A 25,528-nucleotide genomic window follows, 5' to 3' on the forward strand; every position below is an offset into this window, starting at 1 on the left:
CACTTTTATTATAGCGTATTGCCCGTATTATTATTTGTAATATTATCATAAATGGTGTCAGTGCTTCTGAGGGGAACTTTAAAGAGGGATCTTTAAATTTTGGTTCCCCTTTAATCCGGCCGGACCTAATTTTGGTGACACCATCCGTTAAGTAGCTACCAGCTACTAGCAAACAACGGAGTGGATGTTTTCTGCTTGTTTTTTATTTTCATTTTTTTTTACCAAACAAAACTAACTTGAGAGGAAGTTACCTTCTGAATTCAGAATGTCTCGGGGTTCCATTGAGATCCCTTTACGGGACACCGATGAGGTAAATATACAAATTTTATGTGTGTTTTGTTGCAGATGTTTCTAGGTGAACCCTTCTGTGATGTTAGCAGTTGATGCTAACTGAAGCTACATTGAACTAAGCTTTCCTCGAGGCTCGACTTTAAATAATGTGATATCTGTGCGTTAAATTTTGATATTTGCAACATAATCTGAATTTAAACAATTTACAGTCATGTGCAACTAGTATTAGAAAAGATGATCAGATCGACAAATTGATGTCTATTTAGTTGTTTTTTTTACCAGCCTATGTCTCATTTATTGTGTTGCTCGTCAATGCACTAAAAGTTCAAATATTTTTTTCGTGTGATTTACTATCTAGTATATTTAAGTCTACAGCTGCTGAGATTAATATGATAATAAACCTTAAATATTTTGTAGATTTAATTTAAACAGGCGTAAACACCAAGTATCACAAGTATTTTATTAATTGTTATTTTTACGTCAATATTAGCCGTATGCTGTGAAAGAAGATAAAAATTTAAAATATATATTAAAACATTATATGCTATGCTGATGTAAAACATACAGCTTCATGTTAATTTGAAGTAATGCTAAAACAATGTAATAAAATAGATCTCCCAAACGCCACAATGATGGCATGACTAATCAATACATGTAGTTCCCAGGCTACATTGGGAAGTTTGTAAACAGCATTATATAGAGAGAAGAGCTTAACATAATGTTATACAACTTGAGTTAAAATGTATGCTCATTTAACATCACCAAATCTACATAAACTTATTAACTGATCTATTTATGGTTTTGATTTGAAAGGAAAATAAAGACTAGTGTTTGTTGCTTGTTAAAGATTCAGTTGTCAAATTTGTTGCTAGTAAATCAATATACCCAAGTAGCAAAAATTGCCTTAATTAATGAGAGTTGATTAGAAACGTCGTAATCATTATATCGATCATTGTCGCACGTCTTTAATGCCAAACTCAGAGGATCAGCACCACAACTTAAACAAACTGTGCTGCGCAGGTTATTGAGCTCGACTTCGACCAGCTGCCGGAGGGAGATGAGGTTATCAGCATCTTGAAGCAGGAACACACACAGCTGCACATCTGGATCGCTTTGGCGGTAAGTCACTTCTGTAACCTGAAATTATGACTTTATTTCCACATATCGTGTGGGGAATGTAAAGACTTGCAAGATTGACATTGATTAGAATAAAACATGTGAAGCAGCATGAAATTGGATATTGTTTTTGTGTGTGTGTTTCTTTTTTTTTTTTTTTAGTTGGAGTACTACAAGCAAGGCAAAACAGAGGACTTTGTCAAGCTTTTAGAGGCAGCGCGTATCGATGGAAACCTGGACTACAGAGACCATGAGAAAGACCAGATGACCTGCTTGGACACGTTAGCAGCTTATTATGTCCAGCAGGCTCGTAAAGAGAAAAACAAAGATGCCAAGAAGGAGCTCATCACGCAGGCCACTCTGCTGTACACCATGGCAGATAAGATCATTATGTACGATCAGGTAGGCGACATTTAGCGCAGAGCTGCTGTAGCACTGGTAATTTTTTTTTATGTTTGAAGGCAATATAACGCGTTGTTATCGCAATTCAGAACCATTTGTTGGGGCGAGCCTGTTTCTGCCTGCTGGAAGGAGACAAGATGGACCAGGCTGATGCTCAGTTCCACTTTGTGCTCAACCAGTCCACCAATAACATCCCTGCTTTGCTTGGTAAGTCGTGTGACAATGTGGAGTTTGACCACGACTACTGTGATTAATGAATAAAAAAATATAAACACTAATTTTATTCAACAGGTAAGGCCTGCATCTCATTCAATAAGAAGGACTACAAGGGAGCGCTGGCGTACTATAAAAAGGCTTTACGAACAAACCCTGGCTGCCCAGGTAAACGAGTTGCATCACCACTCCTCCCACAGAAACATGACATTGCTGCTGCTGTTGTAGCTTAATTTGTTCTGGGGAGAAAACCCGTCTACTACGACTAATTGTTTTAGTATTACTAATTTGAACTTGTGTCTTTAGATCAACTCTCTACCTGCTTCTAGGGATTCAGAAGAATCATGTCATAAATGTTTCCTGAGTTTTTGAGTTTCCTCTCTCTGTTTAGCTGAAGTCAGACTGGGGATGGGTCACTGCTTCGTCAAGCTCAATAAACTGGAGAAGGCCCGTCTGGCGTTCGGTCGAGCCCTGGAGCTGAACTCCAAGTGTGTGGGAGCGCTGGTCGGCTTGGCGGTTTTAGAGCTCAACAACAAAGACTCGGAGTCCATTAAGAACGGAGTGCAGCTCCTGTCGCGGGCGTACACCATCGACCCCAGCAACCCCATGGTGCTCAACCACCTCGCCAACCACTTCTTTTTCAAAAAGGTATTTTTAGTCGCTGGGCTTTTCTTCGCAAACCTCAGTCTGCATTGCACAGCTGATCATCGTGCTTCTCCGTCTGCAGGACTACAGTAAGGTCCAGCATCTCGCCCTGCACGCTTTCCACAACACGGAGGTTGAGGCCATGCAGGCTGAGAGCTGCTATCAGTTGGCACGTTCATTTCATGTGCAGGTGAGGCCGCCGTCTCAACCCCCTCACAAGATTTGACTTGTTCTGAGTCTTCAGTGTTCAAATGTCTGTCTCTGCTTTTACTTTTCTTCAGGAGGACTACGACCAGGCGTTTCAGTATTACTACCAGGCTACTCAGTTCGCCTCTTCCACCTTCGTGCTGCCCTTCTTTGGTTTGGGACAGATGTATGTGTATCGTAGAGACAAGGAAAATGCCGCTCAGTGCTTTGAAAAGGTTTTGAAGGCCTACCCCAACAACTACGAAACAATGAAAATCCTGGGATCCCTCTACGCAACGTCCGACGATCAGGAAAAGAGAGACATTGCAAAAGTAGGTCATCGTCACAACCCAGAGTTTTTCTCTTCCCTGGTTAAAAATGATGGGTGCCAGTTATTTAAAGCGGTTCGTGTTTTGTTCGTTAGGGCCACCTGAAGAAGGTGACGGAGCAGTACCCGGACGATGTGGAGGCGTGGATCGAGCTGGCTCAGATCTTGGAGCAGACCGACATCCAGGGCGCGCTGTCGGCTTACGGCACGGCCACTCGCATCCTCCAGGAGAAGGTGCAGGCCGACGTTCCCCCCGAGATCCTCAACAACCTGGGGGCTCTGCACTTCAGGCTCGGCAACCTCGGGGAAGCTAAGGTAGCAGACTGCTGTTGCTCTTAACCCAGCAAAAGATTAATTCGTATCAAACTTCTGTGACGTCCAGAACTCTTATATTCCCCCCCCCCACCGTCCCCAACAGAAATATTTTCTAGCCTCCCTGGACCGAGCTAAAGCTGAGGGCGAGCACGACGAGCATTACTACAACGCCATTTCTGTCACCACCTCCTACAACCTGGCCCGTTTGTACGAGGCCATGTGCGAGTTCCACGAAGCAGAGAAACTCTATAAAAACGTCCTCAGGGAGCATCCGAACTACGTGGACTGTAAGAGTTCCACTTCATGTTGTAAATGGTGTTGTACAAACAAGTCAGTGTCCTGTAAAAAGAGATCTTTGTTCATTTGTCAACCTGCAGGTTATTTACGCCTCGGAGCGATGGCTCGTGACAAAGGGAACTTCTACGAAGCGTCCGACTGGTTTAAAGAAGCTCTGCAGATTAATCAGGTACCAACTGTTGGTTTGCGGCTGTAAAACGTTCTTTTGTGAAACCCCCCCTCCCCTGGCTTGATCTGATGAGGTTTCTGTTTGGCGCAGGATCACCCAGACGCCTGGTCGCTCATTGGAAATCTTCACTTGGCCAAGCAGGAGTGGGGGCCGGGCCAGAAGAAGTTTGAGCGCATCCTGAAACAGCCGTCCACTCAGAACGACACGTACTCCATGCTGGCTCTGGGGAACGTGTGGCTGCAGACTCTGCACCAGCCCACCAGGGACAGAGAAAAGGTACCAACGGAGTTCATGTTTATCCAACAGACGAATGAATGAAAGGGTGTAGAGGAGTTGCAAAGTGTTATCCTTTAACTAGTCAAGTCTTTCTTGACTATTATTCTGATTAAGGAGTTTTGTTTCCCCCCCATTCTTAAAGTGGACAGAGATGGAAAAAAATATTATGTCATTAATCCACTATACACTTTTATTCCTTTGGGAAAATTTTTATTTCTTTTAAGACAAAAAGACAAATCTTATGGAACTTGCTCTTGTTTTTAGCTCTTATTTTATTTGCTTATTTAATTGAGTCAAATGTATTAAATACTTGTATTGTTACTGTGTCTGTAACTTTTTTGTTTTTATCAAAACGAGTCTCTCTTGTGAATGAGATCTTGAATTTTAAGACAATATATATATATATATATATATATATATATATATATATATATATATATATATAAAAAAGGTCAAATAAAATAAATAAAAATAAATGTGCTTTAATTCAGAAAAAGTAATGTGATGGACAAAAACATTCATATGTTTAGCATTCGCTGTAATTCTGTAAAATGACTTACATCGTCACTGATTTGAATCTGTTTCTTCCGGTTTCAAAGCCAAATATTGTTTTTCCTTGACTGGTGACCAGAAGGTCCCATATTAGCATATAAGCCCACCGATTTTTATTTGCAGTAAATAACGTTAAAATTTGATCTTCACAGGAAAAGAGGCACCAGGATCGAGCTTTGGCAATCTACAAGCAAGTCCTGCGAAATGACGCCAAAAATCTCTACGCTGCTAACGGCATCGGTACTTTCACCCTTATGTCCTTTTGTTAGTCATTTACCTTTTTTTTTTTTTTCCCCCCTGTTCTTCTAAACACGACGCTGTCTCTCCAGGGGCCGTCCTCGCTCACAAAGGTTATTTCCGAGAGGCGCGTGACGTGTTTGCCCAGGTGAGAGAGGCCACGGCAGAAATCAGCGACGTGTGGCTGAATCTGGCTCACATCTACGTGGAGCAGAAGCAGTACATCAGTGCTGTGCAGATGGTAAGAGGCTTCCTGATCCTTACCGTTTTATGTCTTCATACCGGTGTAGCTCGGTTTAAATCCTCCTTTCTGCTTCACAGTACGAAAACTGCTTGAAGAAATTTTACAAATACCAGAACATGGAGGTGCTGCTGTATCTTGCCAGAGCTCTCTTCAAATGTGGGAAACTCCAGGAGTGTAAGCAGATGCTGCTGAAGGTAACATAGATGAGCTGCTTTTTTTTTTTTTTTAAACTTGAAAGCATCAGATAAGCACAACCTGACTGTGATCTGTGACGTGTGGCCCGAAAGGCTCGGCATGTGGCGCCCAGTGACACGGTGCTGATGTTCAACGTGGCCCTGGTGCTTCAGAGACTCGCCACTCTAGTGCTGAAAGACGAGAAGAGCAATTTAAAGGCCGTGCTCAGTGCTGTGAAGGAGCTCGAACTGGCTCACAGGTACTTTCACGATTTCTTTTCTCCATCCCCTCAGACTGTTTCTCAGGAGGCTCGGCGCGAGGAACTATTGTGTCTCATCTTCTTCCGTCTCCTTCTCCTCACGCAGATATTTCAGCTACCTCAGCAAAGCTGGAGACAAGATGAGGTTCGACCTCGCTCTTGCGGCGTCCGAGGCCAGGTAAGACCGACTCCGTGAACCTGGAGCCAGCATCCGTCCTGCGTTGTCAGATCTCAGTTTATGTGCCTTGTTTGGGCTCTCCCCTGAGCAACAGACTGTCAGAAGTTTGACACCTAAACTATATTACCTTAAGCTCAAATTCACACCAGGCTGAAACTAGCTTAATTTTGCAAATAGTTAGCGTGTAAGGAAAATATAAGTAGATAAAACGATTAGTTACTTCAGAGCTTGTTGTAACGACAAGATACTTACGATGAGGATTTTTATCCTGTAAAACTCCCAACTTTTCTCTGAATATAAGAAAAAGGGTAAACATTATAAGGAGTGCACTGATAAGTCGACCCAGATTTCCTCATTTTGGGCGATCTTATCCACATCGACAAAGATCTGAAAATCAGCCACTGTCTCCTTTTGCTCTGCTGTAACAAAGAAAGACTGACTGCCTCGCTCACCAGGTCTCGTGTGCATGTCAGCGTTTAATAAGTCACTCTACATTTTTTCAGATAAATAAAAATATCAGCCAAAATCAGAATTGGCAGGCCTTTTAAATGATTGACCAGAAAACTGCAATTGGTGCATCCCTTGGAAATGTGATACAAATTCTGCTAGTGAGCGTTGCTTCAGAGCCTGAAATATGTCCATAAGTCCCATCATGTCTTCATCTTGTTTAGTCACACCTTAAATTTTTACTTTTTTTTTTTTTTTTTTTTTTTTGGGATTTTGAGAAATTAGAAAAAATAGAAATTAGCCAGAAGCTCATCAAGTACAGCAGGGATTTACTGCCTGACATTCAGCTGTTCCCACAAACCGGCAGGAGAAATCTGCTCATGAAAAAAATCTTTTCTGTCATCTTATCCTCCACCTGCTCCTTCAGGCTGTTGCTTTTTTTATATAACTTGGAAAGAAGCAGATTTCAGTGCTACTATTGGTAGCTATTGTGTAAAAGGCACAAAGGTTTGGTAACTGTGGTGCTAAACAATTCAATCGCATGCAGAAGACAGAAGCAACATTTTCACTCATTTATATAGCTGTGCATGCTTAGTACAAGTCATGGTAGTTAAGTGCACTTGGGTAAATCACTTTTTAATATTTCACATAAGACTTGCATTACTTTTTTAAAAAGCCTACTAAACTAGCAGAAACCCTACACACACACACACACACACACACACACACACACACACACACACACACACACACACACACACACACACACACACAATATTTTAATAAAACAATCATTTCTGGACCCTGATGATTTCCTTCCTAATTTGTTTTCCCTGTCGGTGACCCCAAGGCTTAAATTTCACAGCTCCTGTCCTAACATCAGCATATTGTGATAATTATGCTTCCTTTTATTACATGCACGGGTCTTGTTCTTAATACTGTTGTGTTGTGGGATCGCAGGCAGTGCTCTGACCTGCTGAGTCAGGCTCAGTACCATGTGGCCAGAGCCAGAAAGCAGGACGAAGAGGAGAAGGAGCTTCGTGCCAAACAGGAACAAGAGAGAGACCTGCTGCGCCAGCAGATGTTAAAAGAACAGGTACCGCCTGGAAACGCCTGTTGCTTTCCTTTTCTTTGTATTTCAGTGACCGATTAGCTCGTTTGCTCTGACTCACATTTAGGAAGAGCGGCAAAAAAGAGAGGCAGAGGAGCAGAAGAAGCTCCTGGAGCAGAGAGCTTTGTTTGTGGAGAAGACCAGGAACTTGCTCACGTTTGTGGAAGGACCAAAAGAAGCGGCCAAAGAAAAGAAGAAGGGAGGAGGCGGCGGAGGAGGGCGTGTAAGTGTTTCTCTCAGCACCCGGCTCCAAACAAACATACTTAAATATCACCATTTGTTGCGACCGGGCGTTTTGAACTCGTCTTTTCCGATCTCTTCAGCGCAAGAAAGGAGGCGACGCGGATGACTTTGTCAATGACGATTCGGATGAGGACCTTCCAGTGAAAAAGAAGAAGAGGAGAAAGAGCAGCGGGAGCGAGCAAGAGGATGGAGAGGACGGAGATAAAAAGAAAAAGAAGAGGAGGAGGTGGGTCTGCCACGTGTAGCTGTATTTTCTGCTCCACGTTAAGGTGGATAAGTGGAATAAACTTGATTCTTGCCCTTCAGACCTGCAAAAGGAGATGACAGCGATGATGAGGAAGGAGCATCCCGGCCCAAAAAGCAGCGCAAACCCAAAGAAGGACGCAAGAGGATTGAGAAGGTGCTTTTGTTTTTCATCGCCATTATGGTTTTTTTTTTTTGGAGGGAAAGCCTGGTTAATGTAGAAAAACCAGCCATGAATTCATACTTAATTGTATTTCCCATATGCTTTACACCCTAAGTTGAACATAAAGTTACTGAGAACTCTGTAAGGGTGTTTGATGTTGGGATCTTTGTCATTTCAGCCCCAGCCTGAGCGAATGCCACCGTCCCTTAAAGGGAAGATCAAGTCCAAGGCCATCATCTCGTCCTCTGAATCCTCGTCAGATGAGGACGGACTGAAAATAGCTGAAGACAGGTGAGCGCCTGCAGCGGCAGTGAAAGAAACCGAAAGATGAGTCAACGAAATGTTCACGAATGCATCTCGGTCCAACAGAACCCGGGACAGCGGCTCGGGGTCCGAGGACGAAGGCGGTCACAGGAAGCGCATAGCCTCCGACAGCGAATCAGACGGCGGGAGGAATCGCTCCGGCAGCGAGGCGGGAAGCCCTCGCCGCTCCGTCAGCTCGGACGACGAGTCCGGCAGCGACCGGCCAGTGAAGAGGAGGGTGCAGCGGCAGTCCGACTCCGAGCAGTCGGACAACGAGAGCAAGAGGAGCCAGTCGGGGTCGGACAACGAGTCGAGAGCCGCCTCGCCTGCGGCCGCTTCAGACAGAGGCTCCGAGGCCGGGTCAGACAACGAAGGGTCGCCGCGGCGCTCCGACAACGGATCAGAACAGGAGGCGTCGAATAACGATGACAGCGATTAGGCCACAGATTTAATTAAATGCCGAGGAACATTTTTGTTAAACATGGATTCAGTTTGTGTTAATTAGCTTTCGGTGTGTTTTCAATTTCTTACTTGCTTACAAAGTTTTTCTTCAAAGATTTTTTTTTTTGTTAAAAATTGAGATTAAAACTGTAAAACTTAAGTTGAAGTGATATTTTAACCCAAGTGGGAAGTTGCTCCAATGAAATTAAAGACAACTCTTTCCCATGACAACTCTGAAAAACAAACTTGGCGCCAATCTAAAAGTAGTAGGATGATTTGCCACTTCACTTTCTTGCTGTGCAGTGAGAAACTGCCCCAAACTTGACCTCTTGGGTCAAGTTGTAAATAAAACCTACAAAACATTAAAATGGAGTATCTTGAAACCACATGCTTCTTTGTTCTGATTACCACAGAGTGGAAACACTGAGGCAAAGAATTAAACAGTCCAACTTTATTCAAGATTGATCCGTAGTTGTACACTGAACTTCGAGCAGTTATTACATTTAAAGGCGCAGGTGTACACATACAGCACATTCCCAATTTCATGATAAAAAGACCCTTTAAAAATATTGCAAACAGATGTCATTTTTACAAGTGGTTAACAGCTGCAGCATAGTTGCGTCTGCTCTAGCTGTACAAATGTCAAAAATCAGGACATTCAAGTATAGTCAGACACTTTAGAGGTATATCTATACGAACTGATAAATTAAAAAGGCCACACCGATTCATTCTAGGAAAGAAACGTTTCATACATTAAAAAGATCTTGATTTATTCAGCTAGATGTGAAGAGATCATAATGTGCAAGTGAGCTTGACCACAACTGTTCATTAGATTAAGATTTCCTTTAGAAAATTTAAGCTAAATAAGGCCCTTAATTATTAAACTGAAGCAAATAATCAAGAATTTCACTATTGCAACAACTCATGATGTTAAGCAAAGTGCATCAAAAATCTGATTTATAAATGCAGATAAAACGAGGACAAATCTTGGTCTTTGTAAACAGTTTAAGGAAGTTGCACTCGTTACTCTTACTAGAAACAAAAAGGGTAACAAAGCAGGTCAAATGATATGTTTTCCTTAATTCACTGCCTACTCCTAATTCCCAAGATGACTGAAATGCACCAACCCTTGCTGTGAGACATGGAACAAGATAGAAGCTCTAGGAAGTACATACAGAAAGATGAAGCCAGTTGGATTTGGCGAAGCATTTTGTGAATGAGTTGTAACAATTGCAACTAAACAAAAAAGAAAGGGACAAGACAAGGAAGAAAAAAAAATAAATTCAACTCGTTGCTTTCTAATAACACATGGCTTTGGCTGATCTCCCTCAGTAATCTTCATCCTCCGACTCTTCCTCTTCAGCCGTCTCCAGCCAGGTCAGCCATTGGTTCACCTGCGTCAAAAAGTAACACATCAATCAGTGGTTAAAAAAAAAAAAATACATTAAATGAATCGGGTGACAAGTTCTGGTTCAATTTACCTGAAATAAAGCTTTCCCCTTTCCAGGATACTCCTCTGTGATGTCTTCTTTCCATGAGAGGAAGGCTTCTTCTTCGACTATTTCCATGTCGTAAAAGTTCACAAAGTAGCGCAGCAACATGCCTGAAGCACAACGACAAAGGATTACAGGAAAAGCTCCAAACGGCAAAACATGAAATCACTTTGGAGAAAACTAAAATCGAAACACGCACCTTTGGGGAAACTCTTGGTGTTACAGTGGACTTGCAGGGCGTACAGCGCGCTGACTTGTAGGTTAATGTGATCATGGAGGAACTTCTGCAGGACTGGCTTGAAGGAGAGCAGCAGCTGCTTCTCCTCATCCAGCTGCTCCTTGCTGGGTGATGCGAGCTGCTCCTCGTCGTCGTCTGGGTTGATCTCATAAGCAATGTACTGCAGAAGACTGGAAGAAACCGCAAAACCCTTCAACTTGAGCTCTTAAAGAATGCTATTTTAATCAGCAGAAGCTTTGTCCCTCACCTGGTCACAAGGATGTTGACAAAGCCCTTATCGGTGTGAAGTTTGGGTGAGATGTTGTCTTTGATCCACTTGTAGATGGACTGTGGTGACGGATCTACTTTGATCTGCTTCAGCAGCTCCTTCTCCAGTTTCATCAGTGGGAACAGAAAGCCAAGACCTTTGCCCTCTAAAATCTCCAACATCCTATCCTTGTTCTGGTCAATTTCTGATTGATAGATAAATAAATAAATGGGTGAGCTAAAAAGAAATTACTTCAACTGTACATGTAAACAGAACTAGTGTAAACAGAACGAACATACCAGGTAGCATCTTCTGCATGTTGACCTTGCTCAGCTGGAACAGGTCGCCCAGCCAGTCTTTGTCCTTCAGTTTGACCATCTGCTGCAGGCACAGCAGGAAGAGGGGGAAGTGGGTACCATTCTCCAGCTGATGAGCCAAGTCGTCGATGCTGACCAGATCGGCGATTACAGCTCGAGCAGCAAACTGGGCCAGGTAGGATTTCACCAGAGGGATTTCTTCCTCGATCTTAGCGCTCTGGTCCAGAACACGCAAGAAGGCCTACGAAGAAATCCAAGAAAGTATGGGTTAATTGATATTCCAGCTGAACGATCGAGGATTTTCCCGTTTATCAGAGGACACTCACAGGAAGAAGGCTTTCACGGCTGATGACTCCCTCAGTGGAGAGAGCATGGATCAGTTTGCTCGCATTTTCCTTGTCTTCGTCGGACCGCTCCAGTGTGAACACAATCATCTTGTTCAGCATCTCGGGTAAGAAGTACTTGGGCGCCTTCATCTCCTTTGCAGCACTTACAGCCTCCTCGATGTCTTTCCCATTCAGATAGTTTGTCATAAGTGTATCCTAAAAAAGAGACGGGTTTTAGTGAATGACGCAACGCTTTACAGGAAGGAAGTCGAGCTTAAACCATGAGAAACTCACCGTCATTTTGTGCAACTCTTCCTTAGTCGGTGGAGCTTTTTTGTTGGACTTTGCTGGCTTTTCCTGGATTGGAGGAGGATTACTTTTGAGGCCAAGCTGTAAAATAAATAAATAAATTTAATGTGCACCTTGCAACACTTGAAGCACCATGGAAGCTTTATTTAAACGAAGGGAGGTTACCTGTCCAATTGGAGAACCAGTTTGAGGCATCAAAGTCATCTGTGGCTGCAGCTTTGGCACTTGCGTTTTATTCATGATGAAGGACTGAGCCGGCCTCAGACTGATCTACAAGACAAACAAAGTGGTATAAACTCAACTTACAGATGAATCTCTAGTGAGATTTTCTTGCCATAAAAAGAGTCAGTACCTCATCAGCATTGAGTTTTCCTTTCTTGCTGAACCTTGGACCCACATCCTTTGACTGTACTTGTGCTGAGTGATTCTGTTTATGGCTGAAAACTGGTGAATTCTGCCCCTTTAAAAAAGGAAAATAATGAAAAAAAAAAGTTTTAATACTTTGAATGAGAATTAAACATTCAAGAAAGCTATGAGTCTTACCTGATTTGGCTTTGTGAATGGCTTGCTTCCTGGTTCAAACTGAGGCTGGTGTGAAGCGTTGCCATTTCCCATATGGCCGTTGAACAGTGGGCTTGCACGATGACGACCCATGGTGGGGGAGAAATGGTCCTGAATCACTCCTGGACCAGTTCCAATGCCAATCCCTGTTCAAAGACACACATTCAATTTTGCCGTCTGATATTTTAATGACTCTAGGAAGTAGTAAAACTTCTATCAGGGTAAAAATGGCCAACATACCAGGCAGTTGTCCAAACATGTCAGCAAGCCCACCGAGAGGCTCTCTTTCAACTCTCCTTGATGGCAGGAAGGAGTTATGGTCTGTAAAGAAGTCATTCCTCATCACATCATTGGATGATGGAATGAACACACCCAAATCCTAAAAAGCAAAAAATATCTCTAGTGAGTTACATTTTTTATTTATTTATTGTTTTTAAAGTCGCCAAGCTAGTTACTGAACCACTGTCTAACCTTTACGGCATCCTGGCGAACTTGGTGAATGGTTTTTGGCCCGTTGTCCACATAAGCTTTGCGAGGAACCCAGTTGTTTTCTCGTAGCTCCACCATGTTCTGCAACAGGAAGCGAATCCTTGCTGACAAGTCCTTGTTGTTCATTAAGGATTGCATGCGTCCAAAGTACTGATCAATCAGGGACTGCGGAGAGAAATTGAGGAGTTTTCAATATAACATCAGACCACACAACAGTTGTCATTGTTAGACCCATTTAAGTTTACACACCTTAGCCTTTGCATGATCAATTTTAGGTCCCACAGTTTTCATTATTTGACAGAGGCATTCCAAATCTTCACCCATATCCTTAAGTTGGACTCTCTTCTTCTTCTCCAAAAGCTTAAAACATTTTGAAGAGCACAAGTTAGATTCCCTACACATCAATCTGATTGTTACAAAGACATGTACCATATAAAACTTACTGTTTTAATACATCTGTGAAGAATGGATTCGTGGATAAGATTGAGTTTGCCAAGTTCACCGATGAATTTGATGTTACCCAGCATCTTGATCTTTGCAATAGCACGCTGCTCCTCCTCTTCAGAGGTGAGCGGGTTGTCATGTTTGTCAAAGACTACATAAAAAATAAAAAAATCAAATTTAGATGGAAAGAATGAGTTTTTAATAATATACATATTTAAAAAATACAGCACGATTTACTCACCATCAACATTCTTGGCACGGTTTTCAAATTCATCTTGAAGTTTAGAGATCAGAAGCCTTCTAAAGGTCTGAAAACAAGAAAAGAAAAATATAAGTTGACTCCAACACATCTAAGAGCCTTCAAATATAAATATTGCTTAAAACCTACAGTATTTTGCTTTTGAGTTGCTTGACTTTCTGCTGATGGGCCTTCAAAGTTTGGTGCATCCTCTGCCAGGCGAAGACATAGTTGCGCATAAAGCTGGCTGTACTTGGGTTCTTCAAGGGCCTTGTCAACAATCTTAAGAACATGAATACAATACATTACATATCACTGGTTCAGTATGTCCACAAATAAAAACAATATGCAAGGATAAAGGATACTCACCAACAAGACGACTCCTTTTAGGACAAGTTTTGAATCCAAACCCACATTGAGGAGCTCCAGGCACAGTTTGTCAAACTTTTCAGGGGTCAGCTTATTAAGTATGCTGAGAAACAAAATATATTCATTTAAAACATGAAGATATACTTGGAGCCACGAAACTTTAAAACAATTCTGAAAGTACAAGCGTTAACTTACCCTCTTACTTTCCTGAAGATTGCATCATTTTCTCCTTTCTCGCTGGAGGAATTGGCATCTCGTTTAGTGCTTCGTGAAGGAATCCATCTCTGAACGCCAGGACCTGGGGTTTTCCCCAGGAACTCGCTGTTACAAAAAAAAAAAAAAAAAAAACAATATGGTGAGTACAACAATGCAAACAGAACAATGTCAAACCCTTTTATTTTTGATGCACCAGCTGAAACTTATGTCTACCATGTCTAATGTTAGTAACAGATTTCAGAGAAAGATTCACATTCCCTGCATGATATGAAAGGAAGGCTCCTTATGTGGAAAAAAAAAAACATGTAAATGTTTCAATACTACTTTCATTTTTTTATTTGAACCTAAACAAAATAACTTGGGGGGGGGGGGTATAGTAAATAGAAAAGTCACCTGTTGCAGACAGTCTTGGGATAGTGCTGAGGTGCACCCCCACCTCCTCCCCCTACACTGTAAAACAAAAGGGAAAAAATACATTTTAACATCACAAAAAGGCTGGCTTAACGTCCTTTATTAGTTGAGCAGCAGAGAATCAGGATAAGCAAGTGTGATGCAATGTTAATGCCGAGTACCTGAAACGAGAAGGTCCCCCTGGTGCGACGACACTCTCCACTTTGGCGGCTTGGCAAAGAATTTTGGTAAAGAATTAAGCAAAGTGTGGGGGCTGGAAAAACGACCTGGAGATAGAAAAAGAAAGAAAAAAAAATCAAAAGCTTAACAATGAGCTAAAAAGATAATATAAGCGACCACATTCGGATTCATTTAGTTTGTTGCAATCAAGAGCAGAAATCTGTTCCTTTTTACGAACAATTTAAACCGATTCTAACCGAGAAGTGGAGCACATGAACGTCAACACGTGTAGGAGGCTGTAGGGAAGCTAGCATGCTAACTTAGCACGAAAGTGGAACAAAACAAGACCATGGCGTAATGTCATCCTATTTCTTCTCGGTATAAAGATCACGTCATCGATAGCCAAGCCTTAAACACTCGGTAATACTGGCATACGTTGATAAAAAGAAAACATTTTACTTGAGCCATGTAGACCAGTTCACTTAAACCAAATCACGAAAAGCAGGAAACGCTTTCAGCAACTTCCACAGAAACTTAATACAACTGGGGGAATGATTATCAAAATCTACGTTAACTCGTGTCATTGCCGACGCATTTTGGAAATGACACGCTCCGAAAATGAGCCGTTTGACCTTCTTGTGTTCTTTAAACAACATACGATTATCTAGATATAATTAGAGGACTCGGTTTTTTAGCGCTTTCAAATCAGATGTTTTATTTTCACAAAAGCTATTTGAGGAACTTGCCAACATACTTAAACCCTTAATTTTACAACCACTTGCTTTGTTATACATTATAAACATATTTCTGAACAAGAATTGGCTCAAAAGGGAAAGGGGAAAATTCCCATCAGCTGGTTTTATGAGGTCTTTGTTCTAACACCGGAAGTCCAGGCAGCGACATTTTGAGGAGGGATGAGGTGGGGGTTTCTCGAAACTACACCAGAGCTAACGGGTAAAAGGCCAACAACCATCCTCCGGTATCAACTATGTATTTTAGATTAAACGAACAAGATATCATTATACATGTAAGTTCAAGCTAAACAAGAAGATACGGTGAAGTTTTCTCACTCTTCCGTGAACTACATAACCTCGTCTAACTTCCTTCTCGAGGCGTCGGTTAGCTAACGTAAAGCCAAGGGAGAAAAACAGACAGAACTTACCTTTCCTAAAGGAACGTCAGCGTAAGTGTTGTCTGTTTGACCAAAAGATAGAAAATAAAGACAAATTTAAAACAAGTATTCAAAAAGCTGTCGTGGCACCAGTCGGTTTCGTAATGTAATAATCGGGAAACCAACAAGCTCAGATGAGACTACAAGGAAGGGATGAACTGCTGACTGCTCCTGTACGTCACACGGAGGATGCTTTTTGTATGGCACGCTACCTGAAACGTCATCGTCCCGAGCGACGTCACGTTCAGTAATGTCTTGAACATTTCGCAACACGTTCCTTCTTCAGGGTTTGTCTTATCAGTCTTCGGGTTTCCGCCACAAATATTGAAACAAAGCAATAATTTCTGGTCAAGAATACAAAAATAGAAAAAAAATCGGCGTTCTTACTGTTCCAATTTACGTAGGTGCGTCTTCGCTATAGACTAGTGTCTGTAACAGGATGTACTAAAATAAACAAACACAACAAAGGTGAAGCATTTAGCCGATTCCAAATGCTGTAGAAGCGAGGAAAGATAATATTTATCTAAACTTAGAAGAACAAGCAAGAAAATCTTTGCTTGGGCCATTATTTCTTCGCGGTGATGAGGCCTTATCAGATTGTTGTAGTTTGTGCATAACAATTTATACGATTTCAAAATTGCAAAAAAAGAAAAAAAAAAAGAGCTGAACAAGTGAGTTTTGCCCATGAAGAAAAATTGCCAAATCCCCTGCTAATTGTGAATAAATCATTATTTATTGTAATTAATGTTTGAAGCTGAAGAAACAGCCCCCTGTGCGAATTTAACAATTTACTTATTTGACAAACACTGGCCTCAGTGTTGTGTATGATAACCATGCACAACCACAACAGCATTCGTCCTCCTCCTCAGCCTGTTCTCAAGCTTGATCACACACTGCTGTGGGATGACATCCTCTATTCCACCCATCTTTTGTCAAACTTTAGCAAATATTTTTAAGAATACAACCTGCGTTTTTAGCTTCCTGTCCATCAAATAGGTGCCTTTTCTATACAACTGTGGCAGCATTTAAAAGGAACTAAACCAACTTTCCATTGTTATAAGATTTATATATTTTTTGCTTCAAAGAAATAAACTAAAAACTAATTTTATTACTTTTTGTGATAATTTTAGTTTTAGGTCTTCTTATTGCCACTATTTAATTCATAATAAAACATGTAGTTCTAACATAAATGTGTTAAAAAGATTCAATTATGTATTAAAGAACTCGTAGTTCTGTGGTTTCCTAATAGACCAATTTTGTACTCAGTACTTGTGTTTCCTAGAATTTCTAAAAATAGATAGCCTTAGGTTTTAGGTACCTTGACTGTTCACTGTTTCTTCTTGAGGCAGACAGTCTACTGGCAGTAAACGTTCCTTTTGATAAAGTTCATAGATAAAACTGCTTCAACTTGTTCTGTAGTAATGGTTTTAGGCTACAGGAGTGCACAGACACTTTTCAATTGCTCGATCTGCTATTTTCTTTGTTCTCCACTTATATATTATTTAAAAGTTTTGCTATTTACTAAGTTTCTTTTCGTTCTTTGTTTTCTTGTAGGCTGTACACCCTGTTGTTGTTGTGCTCACAGCACACATCCAGCCAAATCACATGGCTGCTCATCCTTGGCTATGTTCTTCTACTTGCTTCCTATTTCATCTCCCTTTTTGCCCCAAGCTTGCTCAGGATGCTAGACTGCTGTGAGAAGACTGAATGCAATATGCTTCTTTGAATCAATTTCTCTTTATCCGACCTAATCTCATTGTACTGCACTGTAATATGATGGGTGGAACCGGGCTGGAAGAATTTGGTTCTGACTGTACAATACTGAATTTCATTGGATGGGAAACAATTTGAATTTTTTTGGCCTGTTTTGTATTTTGTATAGGGTTCTCATATTTAAACTTCACATAACTTAAGTCACATAAACACACTAACTGATGTCAGTGAATGTCTACAAGTCTTAGTTTAATTTTCTGTCAAACAGTTCCTTATTTTATTTCAAAAAATGGTAATAGTCCAAATAAAATCAGTCCAGAGATTCCACTACCTGTGCACGCCTTTAAGAGACAACATTTTAATTTAAAAACAAATCACAAGGAATATTTTCTGTACTCATTTATTTTCTTCTAAATGTTTTGCATACCTTTAATGAAAAAGGGCTGGCAATGTGATTTTACTTGCCAAAATAATTTATGGCATTCTGATTACATTTACTGTGTTATATTAGTAGCTTCACTTAAAGGATTTCCAAATGTCTGTTCTTGCATGAGCATTTTCAGTTCTTATTAACTACTGTTTTGTTTGCCTCCTTTATGCATTCGTTCTTATCATTTAAGACCTAAATATTTTATAAGTTTTATTAACTGGATAAATATTTTTATCCAGCTGCACTGAACAAAAACTAGAAACTGGAAATATGGTTTTGGTTTTAAGGTTGGAGAGGCATGACTGCACAAACTGTTGTAAAATATTATTTTTGGAATATGAACTAAACGCATTGGAAAATTAGCTTCACTTTTTTAATTCTAAAAAAGCTAATTTTGGAATTAAGAAATGTATACTTATGTTTTTGTTGCTTATGCTTTTTAAAGTGTCTTACTTTAGATCATCCACCCCACAATTTTTTTTTTTTTTTGAAATTCTGTCACACCACCCCTTTGAAAGCTTTATAGTCACAGGCTTTATAAACTATGAGAATGTACAAACTTGGTCATTTTTTAAGGATTTTGTTGTGTCCTATAGAATAAATTTGGTCTATAAGAATATAATCCCAGACTCCTTTTCCTTCACCAGAGCTTTCTATAAAACTGTCTTCTGCCAGTTATCTGTTTTATGGGTTTGATTTGTTTCTCTGTAGACTAGAAGTGTAGATTCAAAATACCTCCAGTGGATTGTGTGTTTTATTGGGTGAATGATAGTGTCTTCATGTTCACATAAATCTGGCAGGATGAGTCACTTCTTGCCAGTGGGGCGAGATTAGACTGGCTCAGGTTACTCTCTGCTGCAAGAGCTACTATAAGAGCATGTTAATCTTTGCTGCTACCATGACAAAAAGAACACAGTTAACTGAATAAACTAATATATTAATGTTAAATAATATAGAATTTTTTTTTTTTTGTTGGCTGGTTACTGTTAGACAATAATCAGCCGTCAGGGTGAGCCTGTGCATTGACTCATGATGTGGGTTGACATGCATGTCTAGTCTGTCTGCCAGGTTTGCATTACCAGTGTGTTTTCATGCATAATACCCACATGTTTCAAGCACAAACAGAACTGGAATTATGTCTTTCTCATGCTTAGACCAGTGCTTTCAAACCTGTTTACTTTGTCGCGCTTTGAAGTTGTCTTTTTGGTTCCCCGTTGTCTCATATTTCTGTGCATGGGTTGACATCTATGTAAATGTTTTAGTATTTCAACTTTCACAGAGTCACCTTTCCATGTTATTAACACGCTAATAAAATCCAGCTGACAGAGAGTGATTAAAAAGCCTGTTTGAGATTTATTTATTCAGTCAGCTGTGTTGTACCTCGCTGTACTTCCTGAGAAAAACACACGGTGTCTTTTTTCAGGTATTCACAGTGACGCTCACCGATTATGGACTGCATCACTCACAGAGACTCATGTCTCGGCGTGTTTATTTGATCATTTTCCTCTACCGGCCAAAGATTCATTCAATGTCTGTCTTCACGTTCTCTGTTTGATTTTTTTTTCCACCCCTGCAGAGCTTCAATCATTCATCAAAAGCCAAATGAAGCCAGTTGTCTCACAGTAAACAGTCCAAGTTAATTAAGCCCACTGTGCCAGTAAAAGATAACAACATAGTTTTGCTCTCCAGAAAAACTTCTGCTCCTGTCAGAGCATCTGTGATTATTAGTTAACATATTATTGGTTTAGATTGATTCTCTTTGATCTGAGCTTCACTTTTGTACTGAAGCGGTTTAAATCTTGTTTGAACTTTTGATAAAATGTAAATAGATGCTAAATTCAAACTTTATAATGCACAACTTGAATCATTAACTGAGCTGGTATTGTATCTTTTATACAAAAAGCTAGATATGAAATATAACTAATCTCTTTACTTGAAAAAGTTACAGATCTGAATGTTTATTTTCTACACTATCATCTATATTAGATCTACATGAGATGATCTATGTTGTACCTCATAAAACAGAAATGTCAAATGAAAACTAAATCTCGTGTTGTGTTTTTGACTTGGACAAACCCACAGAAGTTAAGTTAATTCTGTTTATGCAAACCTATTGCACAAGAAAACCTAAATTAAAATAAAACTTAAAGTTTATATTACATGATTCAGCTATATATTCATTTAACTTCTGCACATTTAAAATTCAAGCTTCTTTATGGTTTGGAAAAACAGTCAAATAAAATATAGTGTCAAAGTTTAAAACTTAAAATACAACAAACAGGAGGACATGAGCAATAAAAATAACTAGAACAAAAACAGTAACAGTAACAATCATTTTCATATTCAGCTCCAGTCAAAAGCCAAAGAAGAAAATTAGTCCGTAACAGAGCGTGAAATGTCATCTTCCAGAGTCTTCCATTATTCAGTATATGAATCTAACCTTTTGTTACTTTCTGCTCTCAGGCTGTGCAGAACATCCTACCGGTGTGCGGCGAGACCCTGAAGGACGAGATGAAACTTGCTCCAGCTCTTTGAAACCCCTGCAGGATGTTTCCTTTGTTTCCTTCTCACAAGTCGAGACTCAACATTCCTTGCTCTTAGTTCACCACACAGTCCCAGATTTTTTTTTACATCTTGAACTATCATTCATAAGGAACGTCGGATAAATGAGACATTCACTTACAGGAAATGTTAAATCTGAAATTTATGTTTTTATTTGAACGTAATGTTTGGATGTTTTGCTAAATTAAACACTAAAGAAACAGGTGTGATCTATAATAACGCTAACTAATGCTTTCTATGTTAGACAATAGTTTTGTCTTGAAATTCTGACACCCATAATTAACTGTAAAATACTGCAAATGTACAGAGTGTTAGGTAAAATTACTGTGCTAAATTTGAATATCATATTTAGACCACACTTTTTTTCTGAAAGATCAGTGCAATGTTATTTACCACACAGTGATTTGTTTTTATATATAACTTACTGTAATGAAAAAAAAAGCTCCTCAAATTGGTGAAAATCACAGATTGTAAATGCAATACGCCTCACACAACTTTTTTGTATGTGTCACTGTTTTACAGTAAAAGTCTTATTTTGGTGTAGCCTTGATTTTTAAAGATTTTATGATTACTTTGTTATGTGATTACATGATTTAGATGATAATGATCAACAAATATTAATATCACATATAAATAAATGAGTAAATGCGAACACCAGTTTTCAAATTATGTTTAAGGAGAAAAGGCTGTCTAAATCCACGTTATGTAAAAAGCAATTGTGTCCTTGGTAAATTATGGGTATGACTATGATAACAGTCTGATAATGATGAAAAATTCCCCAATTTCTTTTCAAATACTTCTGAAAAGAAGAGTTGACCAAAATACCTCCATGGCAATGTAAAACACTCATTGTCAGTTGTTGCAAAAGGTTTAGGGATCCAATACTTTTTCACCTTGGGCAAAACTAATTTGGATAGAGTTCTTTTCTTTCATAAATCTGAAAAGTATATAGTGTATTTACTCAGATTATCATTATCTAATAAGACATTGTGGTAATGGTCTAAAACATACAAGTGTGACAAAAACACAAAGGGCTTGTAAGGGTTAATTGTTTTTACAGGACTGTATGTGCTGTAGCATTCTGGACAGTTTGTTCTGGGCCAGTGAGTCTGAGCCAGACAAACCAAACCAGCTGATAGAAACACAAGGAACTTTTACATTGTCTTTAAAAAGATCAAGTAGCTTCAGCTTTTTACAATTCTAGGCTAACTTTCAACGTTAGCACTAATCTGTCTATACTACCTTCAAGAACACTCAGAAACTGTTTAGTTTAAGAACACTTTGTCTTAAACTTTCTCTTAAGTAACTTAGACTTAAGTTACTTAAATAATGGTTTTAATGGGACACGACTGTTAAATCTATTTTTTTTTTAAGCAACAATTTCTGAAGTTTCTGTTAGCAAATTAGGAGCTAAACCAAACATCCAGACTACAGAATATGCAACTAATCTGCAGCGATGTGAGGAATGTGGCCAAGTTCCTTAGAGTGATTCATGCTTTTAACTAGGGAACCTTGGTCATTTCTCTGAGCATGTTCAAAACAGACATGTCCCCTTTGTGTCATCACAACTGCTAAGCTGATGTCAGAAACGGGTGATACATCTGAGTCGTTAGATCAGAACATAATGAGCACTGCAGGCTGGAAAACTGGGAAATAATAGATTGTTGAAACAACCCCAAATTCTTACTTCGATACAGCAACCAGGAGACAAATGAAAAGCTGAGACAGATATATAAATTGCCATGCTTGTTACCAGAGGGATACCAGTAGATTCAGAAAGTGATGAAACATGTTTTAAATTGGCCTGAGGGAGGAAGAGCTGGAGAACGAGCCTGCTGTTTCCAAAAGAGCAATGAGCTTTGATGGAATGAAGATGAAAATAACTTGTGGAAGACAAAGTGCTCCATTCACAAGCTGGAGGCAAGTCAGAGCTTCAACCAGATTTACTTCCATACATTTGTTGCAGGAGCCTTGTGTTTTCTCTCCTTGGGCTTCACTTAAGACAAATACAGGGTGATAATGGCAATTTAATCTAAGCTTATTCAGACAAAAGTCAATATGCCAACTAAATAAAATTAGTCAAACTAAAACCAACCAGTTAAAAAGATCTTGATCAATAATTCCCCAGGTTTTCTGAAGGTCTGTCAATTGTTTTTGTGTGTGCTTTGACTGCTTTTTAAACTCATTGGCCCTTGAGTGTTTGTGCCTAACCAGGAAAGAGTGTTATTTGTGCTTAAACAATAAAAGGAAGTGAACAAACAGAGGATAATATATGTTGTGTCAGGTCTAAAAAAACAACATACACCAGATGAGCTATGTGTAAAAGTCCAGTCTTTAAGAAACAGGAAAACAGCCCAGGAAAAATCTACTACGTGACCAAGGAGATCAATCATCCTTCAGCTGATCATCAGCTATATGCCAAGTTTTCAGCTAATAGCTCCTTGTTGTTGGTGCTACGATGCTGTTTTATGTGTCAGACTGTGTTATCTTTGGGATTTGTCATAGAAGTTGAAATAAATTGCTTGCAACCAGAAGTGGATCGTAACAAGTTATATTTAATATGCTACATTTATTTGAGTAACCTTTTGAAATTTTTTTTACAAACTGCTACTGTAAATATTGGTTTCAAAAGTTTTATGATGATGAAAACTCAGATTTAGAAATGTATATTTTTTCGTCCCCAGTTTGTTATTTTGAAATTATGTGATGTACTTTTAGTCATTTTTGAGTATCTAAGTCGCCCTTTTAACTGAATACATATTCCTCTGATAATGGTCAGGTAGGACGATGAAAATATCAGAAAAACTTCCTGAAATCCTCAAAATGTTTTAACAAAGTCCCAAAGTAAATCTGCTTCCATGGAGCAAAACACAAAGAAACAAGGCATGGTATTCTAATTTCACACAGTATCTAGTATTTATCATTTTTGACATCTAAACTGGGAAATACAACAAACAAACCTGAGCTACATGAAAGAAACTCTTACTTATAAAAAAATCGTTTTTTTTTCCCAGCAGGTGGTGCTAGAGTCTTATCATGGTAGTTTTATTTGCCTTGCTGATCAGTTGCATTAAAAAAGGTAATTAAAGAGCAATAAACTGAATGTTTCTTTTATTCCGACAGCTGTGCACAGGGGATTTTGTGGCTCTGACATGCCAAGTCCATAACAAGAAACAAAGTTGTTCCCTTTGTATTTTTAGAATCTCTTCAAACTGTGCAGCAGAAAACAATAATAAAAAAAAACACTACTGTTGATCATGTGAGGCACCTTAAGCTCCTGTTTAGTCCTTTGTTTTTCAAACCATCCTCTGACAGACAGACGACTGGTGGCTCTCATGACATCAGTTACATTTAACTCACAAAGACAGATCTGTAAAAACATTCCACATACAGCCAGCTACGCAGCAGAGGTGTAATTAATTTATTTCATGCTTTCTGTTCCCCAATTTTTCATAGCTGACATTTTGTAGCTTGTCACGGCAGCAGAGGCACAGCAGAGGTGTAATTAATAATGATAAAAATGTCAGCATCCCATGTGAGTGAGCTAGTTAAACTTTTTTTTTTTTTCCTACCGTGCGGTCTTACTCACTGTCAAAGCTCTGAGGGTCTGCAGCTGAGACGTCATTAACAAAATATACTTCAGCTGCACTTTTTCACGTCACATCAAGTCAAAATGTCGGCTCTGGAAAAGGTCGCCGGCAGGGCTTCTTTCACATGCTCTTTTTAATTTCGAAGCATGTATGGCGTTCTGTGCTGAAGCTTTATATCGATTCCACACTAAAGACCAAGCGCTTAAACATTTCTTGAGAGGCGAAGTTGAGTAAAGCAAAGCGTTTGAATAAATGAGAACACGCGAAAGCGCTGCTTTTAATTCTGGTCTAACTTCAGACCTTAATTTTGCATCAGCCTCTTCATCTTGTCAAACTGCTTCTTCCATCACTCTTACAACAACCTAATGAACATGCCTAACACCTAATTGGAAAGGGAAGGTGTTAGTGTGAACTGACTTCTTGTGCAAATTATAAACTGATTTAACAGATGGTGTAGTACTTTGCAAAAGTCACCCTTCATTTCTTTATGTTTCACTTTCAAGGAGCCAGATGTTCTAGTAATCTTTTAAATTAGTCTTCAAAAATAGTTCTGCAGTTTCTCTTTAACTTTGGCTGCTAACTTATTAAATTTTACTTCAATTCCCAGCCATTTTCAGACAAGCATGTATCTGTTTATTTTGTTTTGTTTATTTGTTTGTTTTTCTGACTGTTATGGTCGAATTTGTTTGAACCTGTGCAAATCATGGTCTCGGTTTTCCGTTCTTATTTGGATGGAGTTGAATCCAGTTTGGTCTCTTACTGCTGTAACCTATCCGTGTCAAAACTCGGTGTATTGTGCATTCGGAGAAAGTGTTCGACAAAACCTTGTTGCAACAAGTAAAAATTTGAGCTACTTATGTGTTTCTACCATCCAATCAGAACGCCTTTTCTACTCTTAATCTTACAATCAACAATCGCCGCTGCTGCATGATGAATATTTGCTCCTTTTTGTACACCTGATAGTGTTTTTATGTGTGAAAATCCAAATTGATCATCAGTATCTGAAATATTGATGTCTGCCTTTTTATACCAGCATAATAATCCACTTTTTTCTCCACTACTGTATGATGTTACTTTGAAATTCAGCAACTCCTCTTCTTCACATCTAGATGGCTGAATGCACTCAGTTTCTGTTGTGTGTTTTGTTGAATCACCATCAGTTCAGTAAAGAATAATGTGGCATATTAACACCAAAAGCATTATTTTCTTTTTAAAAAAGCTGTTGGGTGAAAACTTTCCATTCAGAATATTATCAACAGAAAGACACATCTCTCAGGTCCTATAACAGGTTGTACTGTATTTTTTCTTTGAAGAAATGACTTTCAGGTACTGATTACAAGCTGCAGTTTGCTGTTAATGTCTGATATGTTCTTTTTAGTCTTCAACTTAGCAAATTTATCTATTTCTTTTTA

General features: G+C 39.4%; 2 protein-coding genes and 1 long non-coding RNA gene across 3 annotated transcripts; 2 read left to right on the forward strand and 1 right to left on the reverse strand.

Moving 5' to 3' along the window:
• Positions 1–119: 119 nt before the first annotated feature.
• ctr9 (CTR9 component of Paf1/RNA polymerase II complex) lies at positions 120–10,230 on the forward strand. The gene is made up of 23 exons (XM_014997193.2): positions 120–310; positions 1,312–1,410; positions 1,570–1,809; positions 1,899–2,016; positions 2,101–2,190; positions 2,414–2,670; positions 2,750–2,857; positions 2,949–3,185; positions 3,278–3,496; positions 3,600–3,783; positions 3,874–3,962; positions 4,053–4,238; positions 4,943–5,030; positions 5,120–5,268; positions 5,349–5,465; positions 5,559–5,704; positions 5,811–5,882; positions 7,290–7,425; positions 7,508–7,663; positions 7,764–7,909; positions 7,990–8,083; positions 8,268–8,380; positions 8,459–10,230. The coding sequence occupies exons 1-23, from the start codon at positions 266–268 to the stop codon at positions 8,829–8,831; spliced, it is 3,462 nt and encodes a 1,153-aa protein (XP_014852679.2). The 5' UTR covers positions 120–265; the 3' UTR covers positions 8,832–10,230.
• eif4g2a (eukaryotic translation initiation factor 4, gamma 2a) lies at positions 9,270–14,726 on the reverse strand (the record flags this gene model as incomplete). Its single annotated transcript, XM_014997202.2, has 20 exons — positions 9,270–10,227; positions 10,315–10,436; positions 10,526–10,734; positions 10,812–11,016; positions 11,111–11,369; positions 11,455–11,670; positions 11,749–11,844; positions 11,929–12,033; positions 12,116–12,223; positions 12,307–12,470; positions 12,565–12,703; positions 12,796–12,978; positions 13,063–13,173; positions 13,257–13,408; positions 13,499–13,565; positions 13,646–13,777; positions 13,865–13,967; positions 14,060–14,185; positions 14,474–14,530; positions 14,653–14,726. Coding segments are annotated over 20 exons (2,694 nt in total), but the record flags the coding sequence as incomplete, so codon positions are not given.
• An 822-nt stretch (positions 14,727–15,548) lies between these two features.
• On the forward strand, positions 15,549–18,586 carry LOC148160210 (uncharacterized). Its single transcript, XR_015762510.1, has 2 exons — positions 15,549–15,677; positions 17,376–18,586. It is a non-coding gene; the product is annotated as an uncharacterized LOC148160210 (long non-coding RNA).
• Positions 18,587–25,528: the final 6,942 nt, after the last annotated feature.

This window comes from Poecilia mexicana, unplaced genomic scaffold (genome assembly GCF_051168715.1).
Source record: "Poecilia mexicana isolate PSO_F unplaced genomic scaffold, ASM5116871v1 scaffold_3, whole genome shotgun sequence".
Taxonomy (NCBI): domain Eukaryota; kingdom Metazoa; phylum Chordata; class Actinopteri; order Cyprinodontiformes; family Poeciliidae; genus Poecilia; species Poecilia mexicana.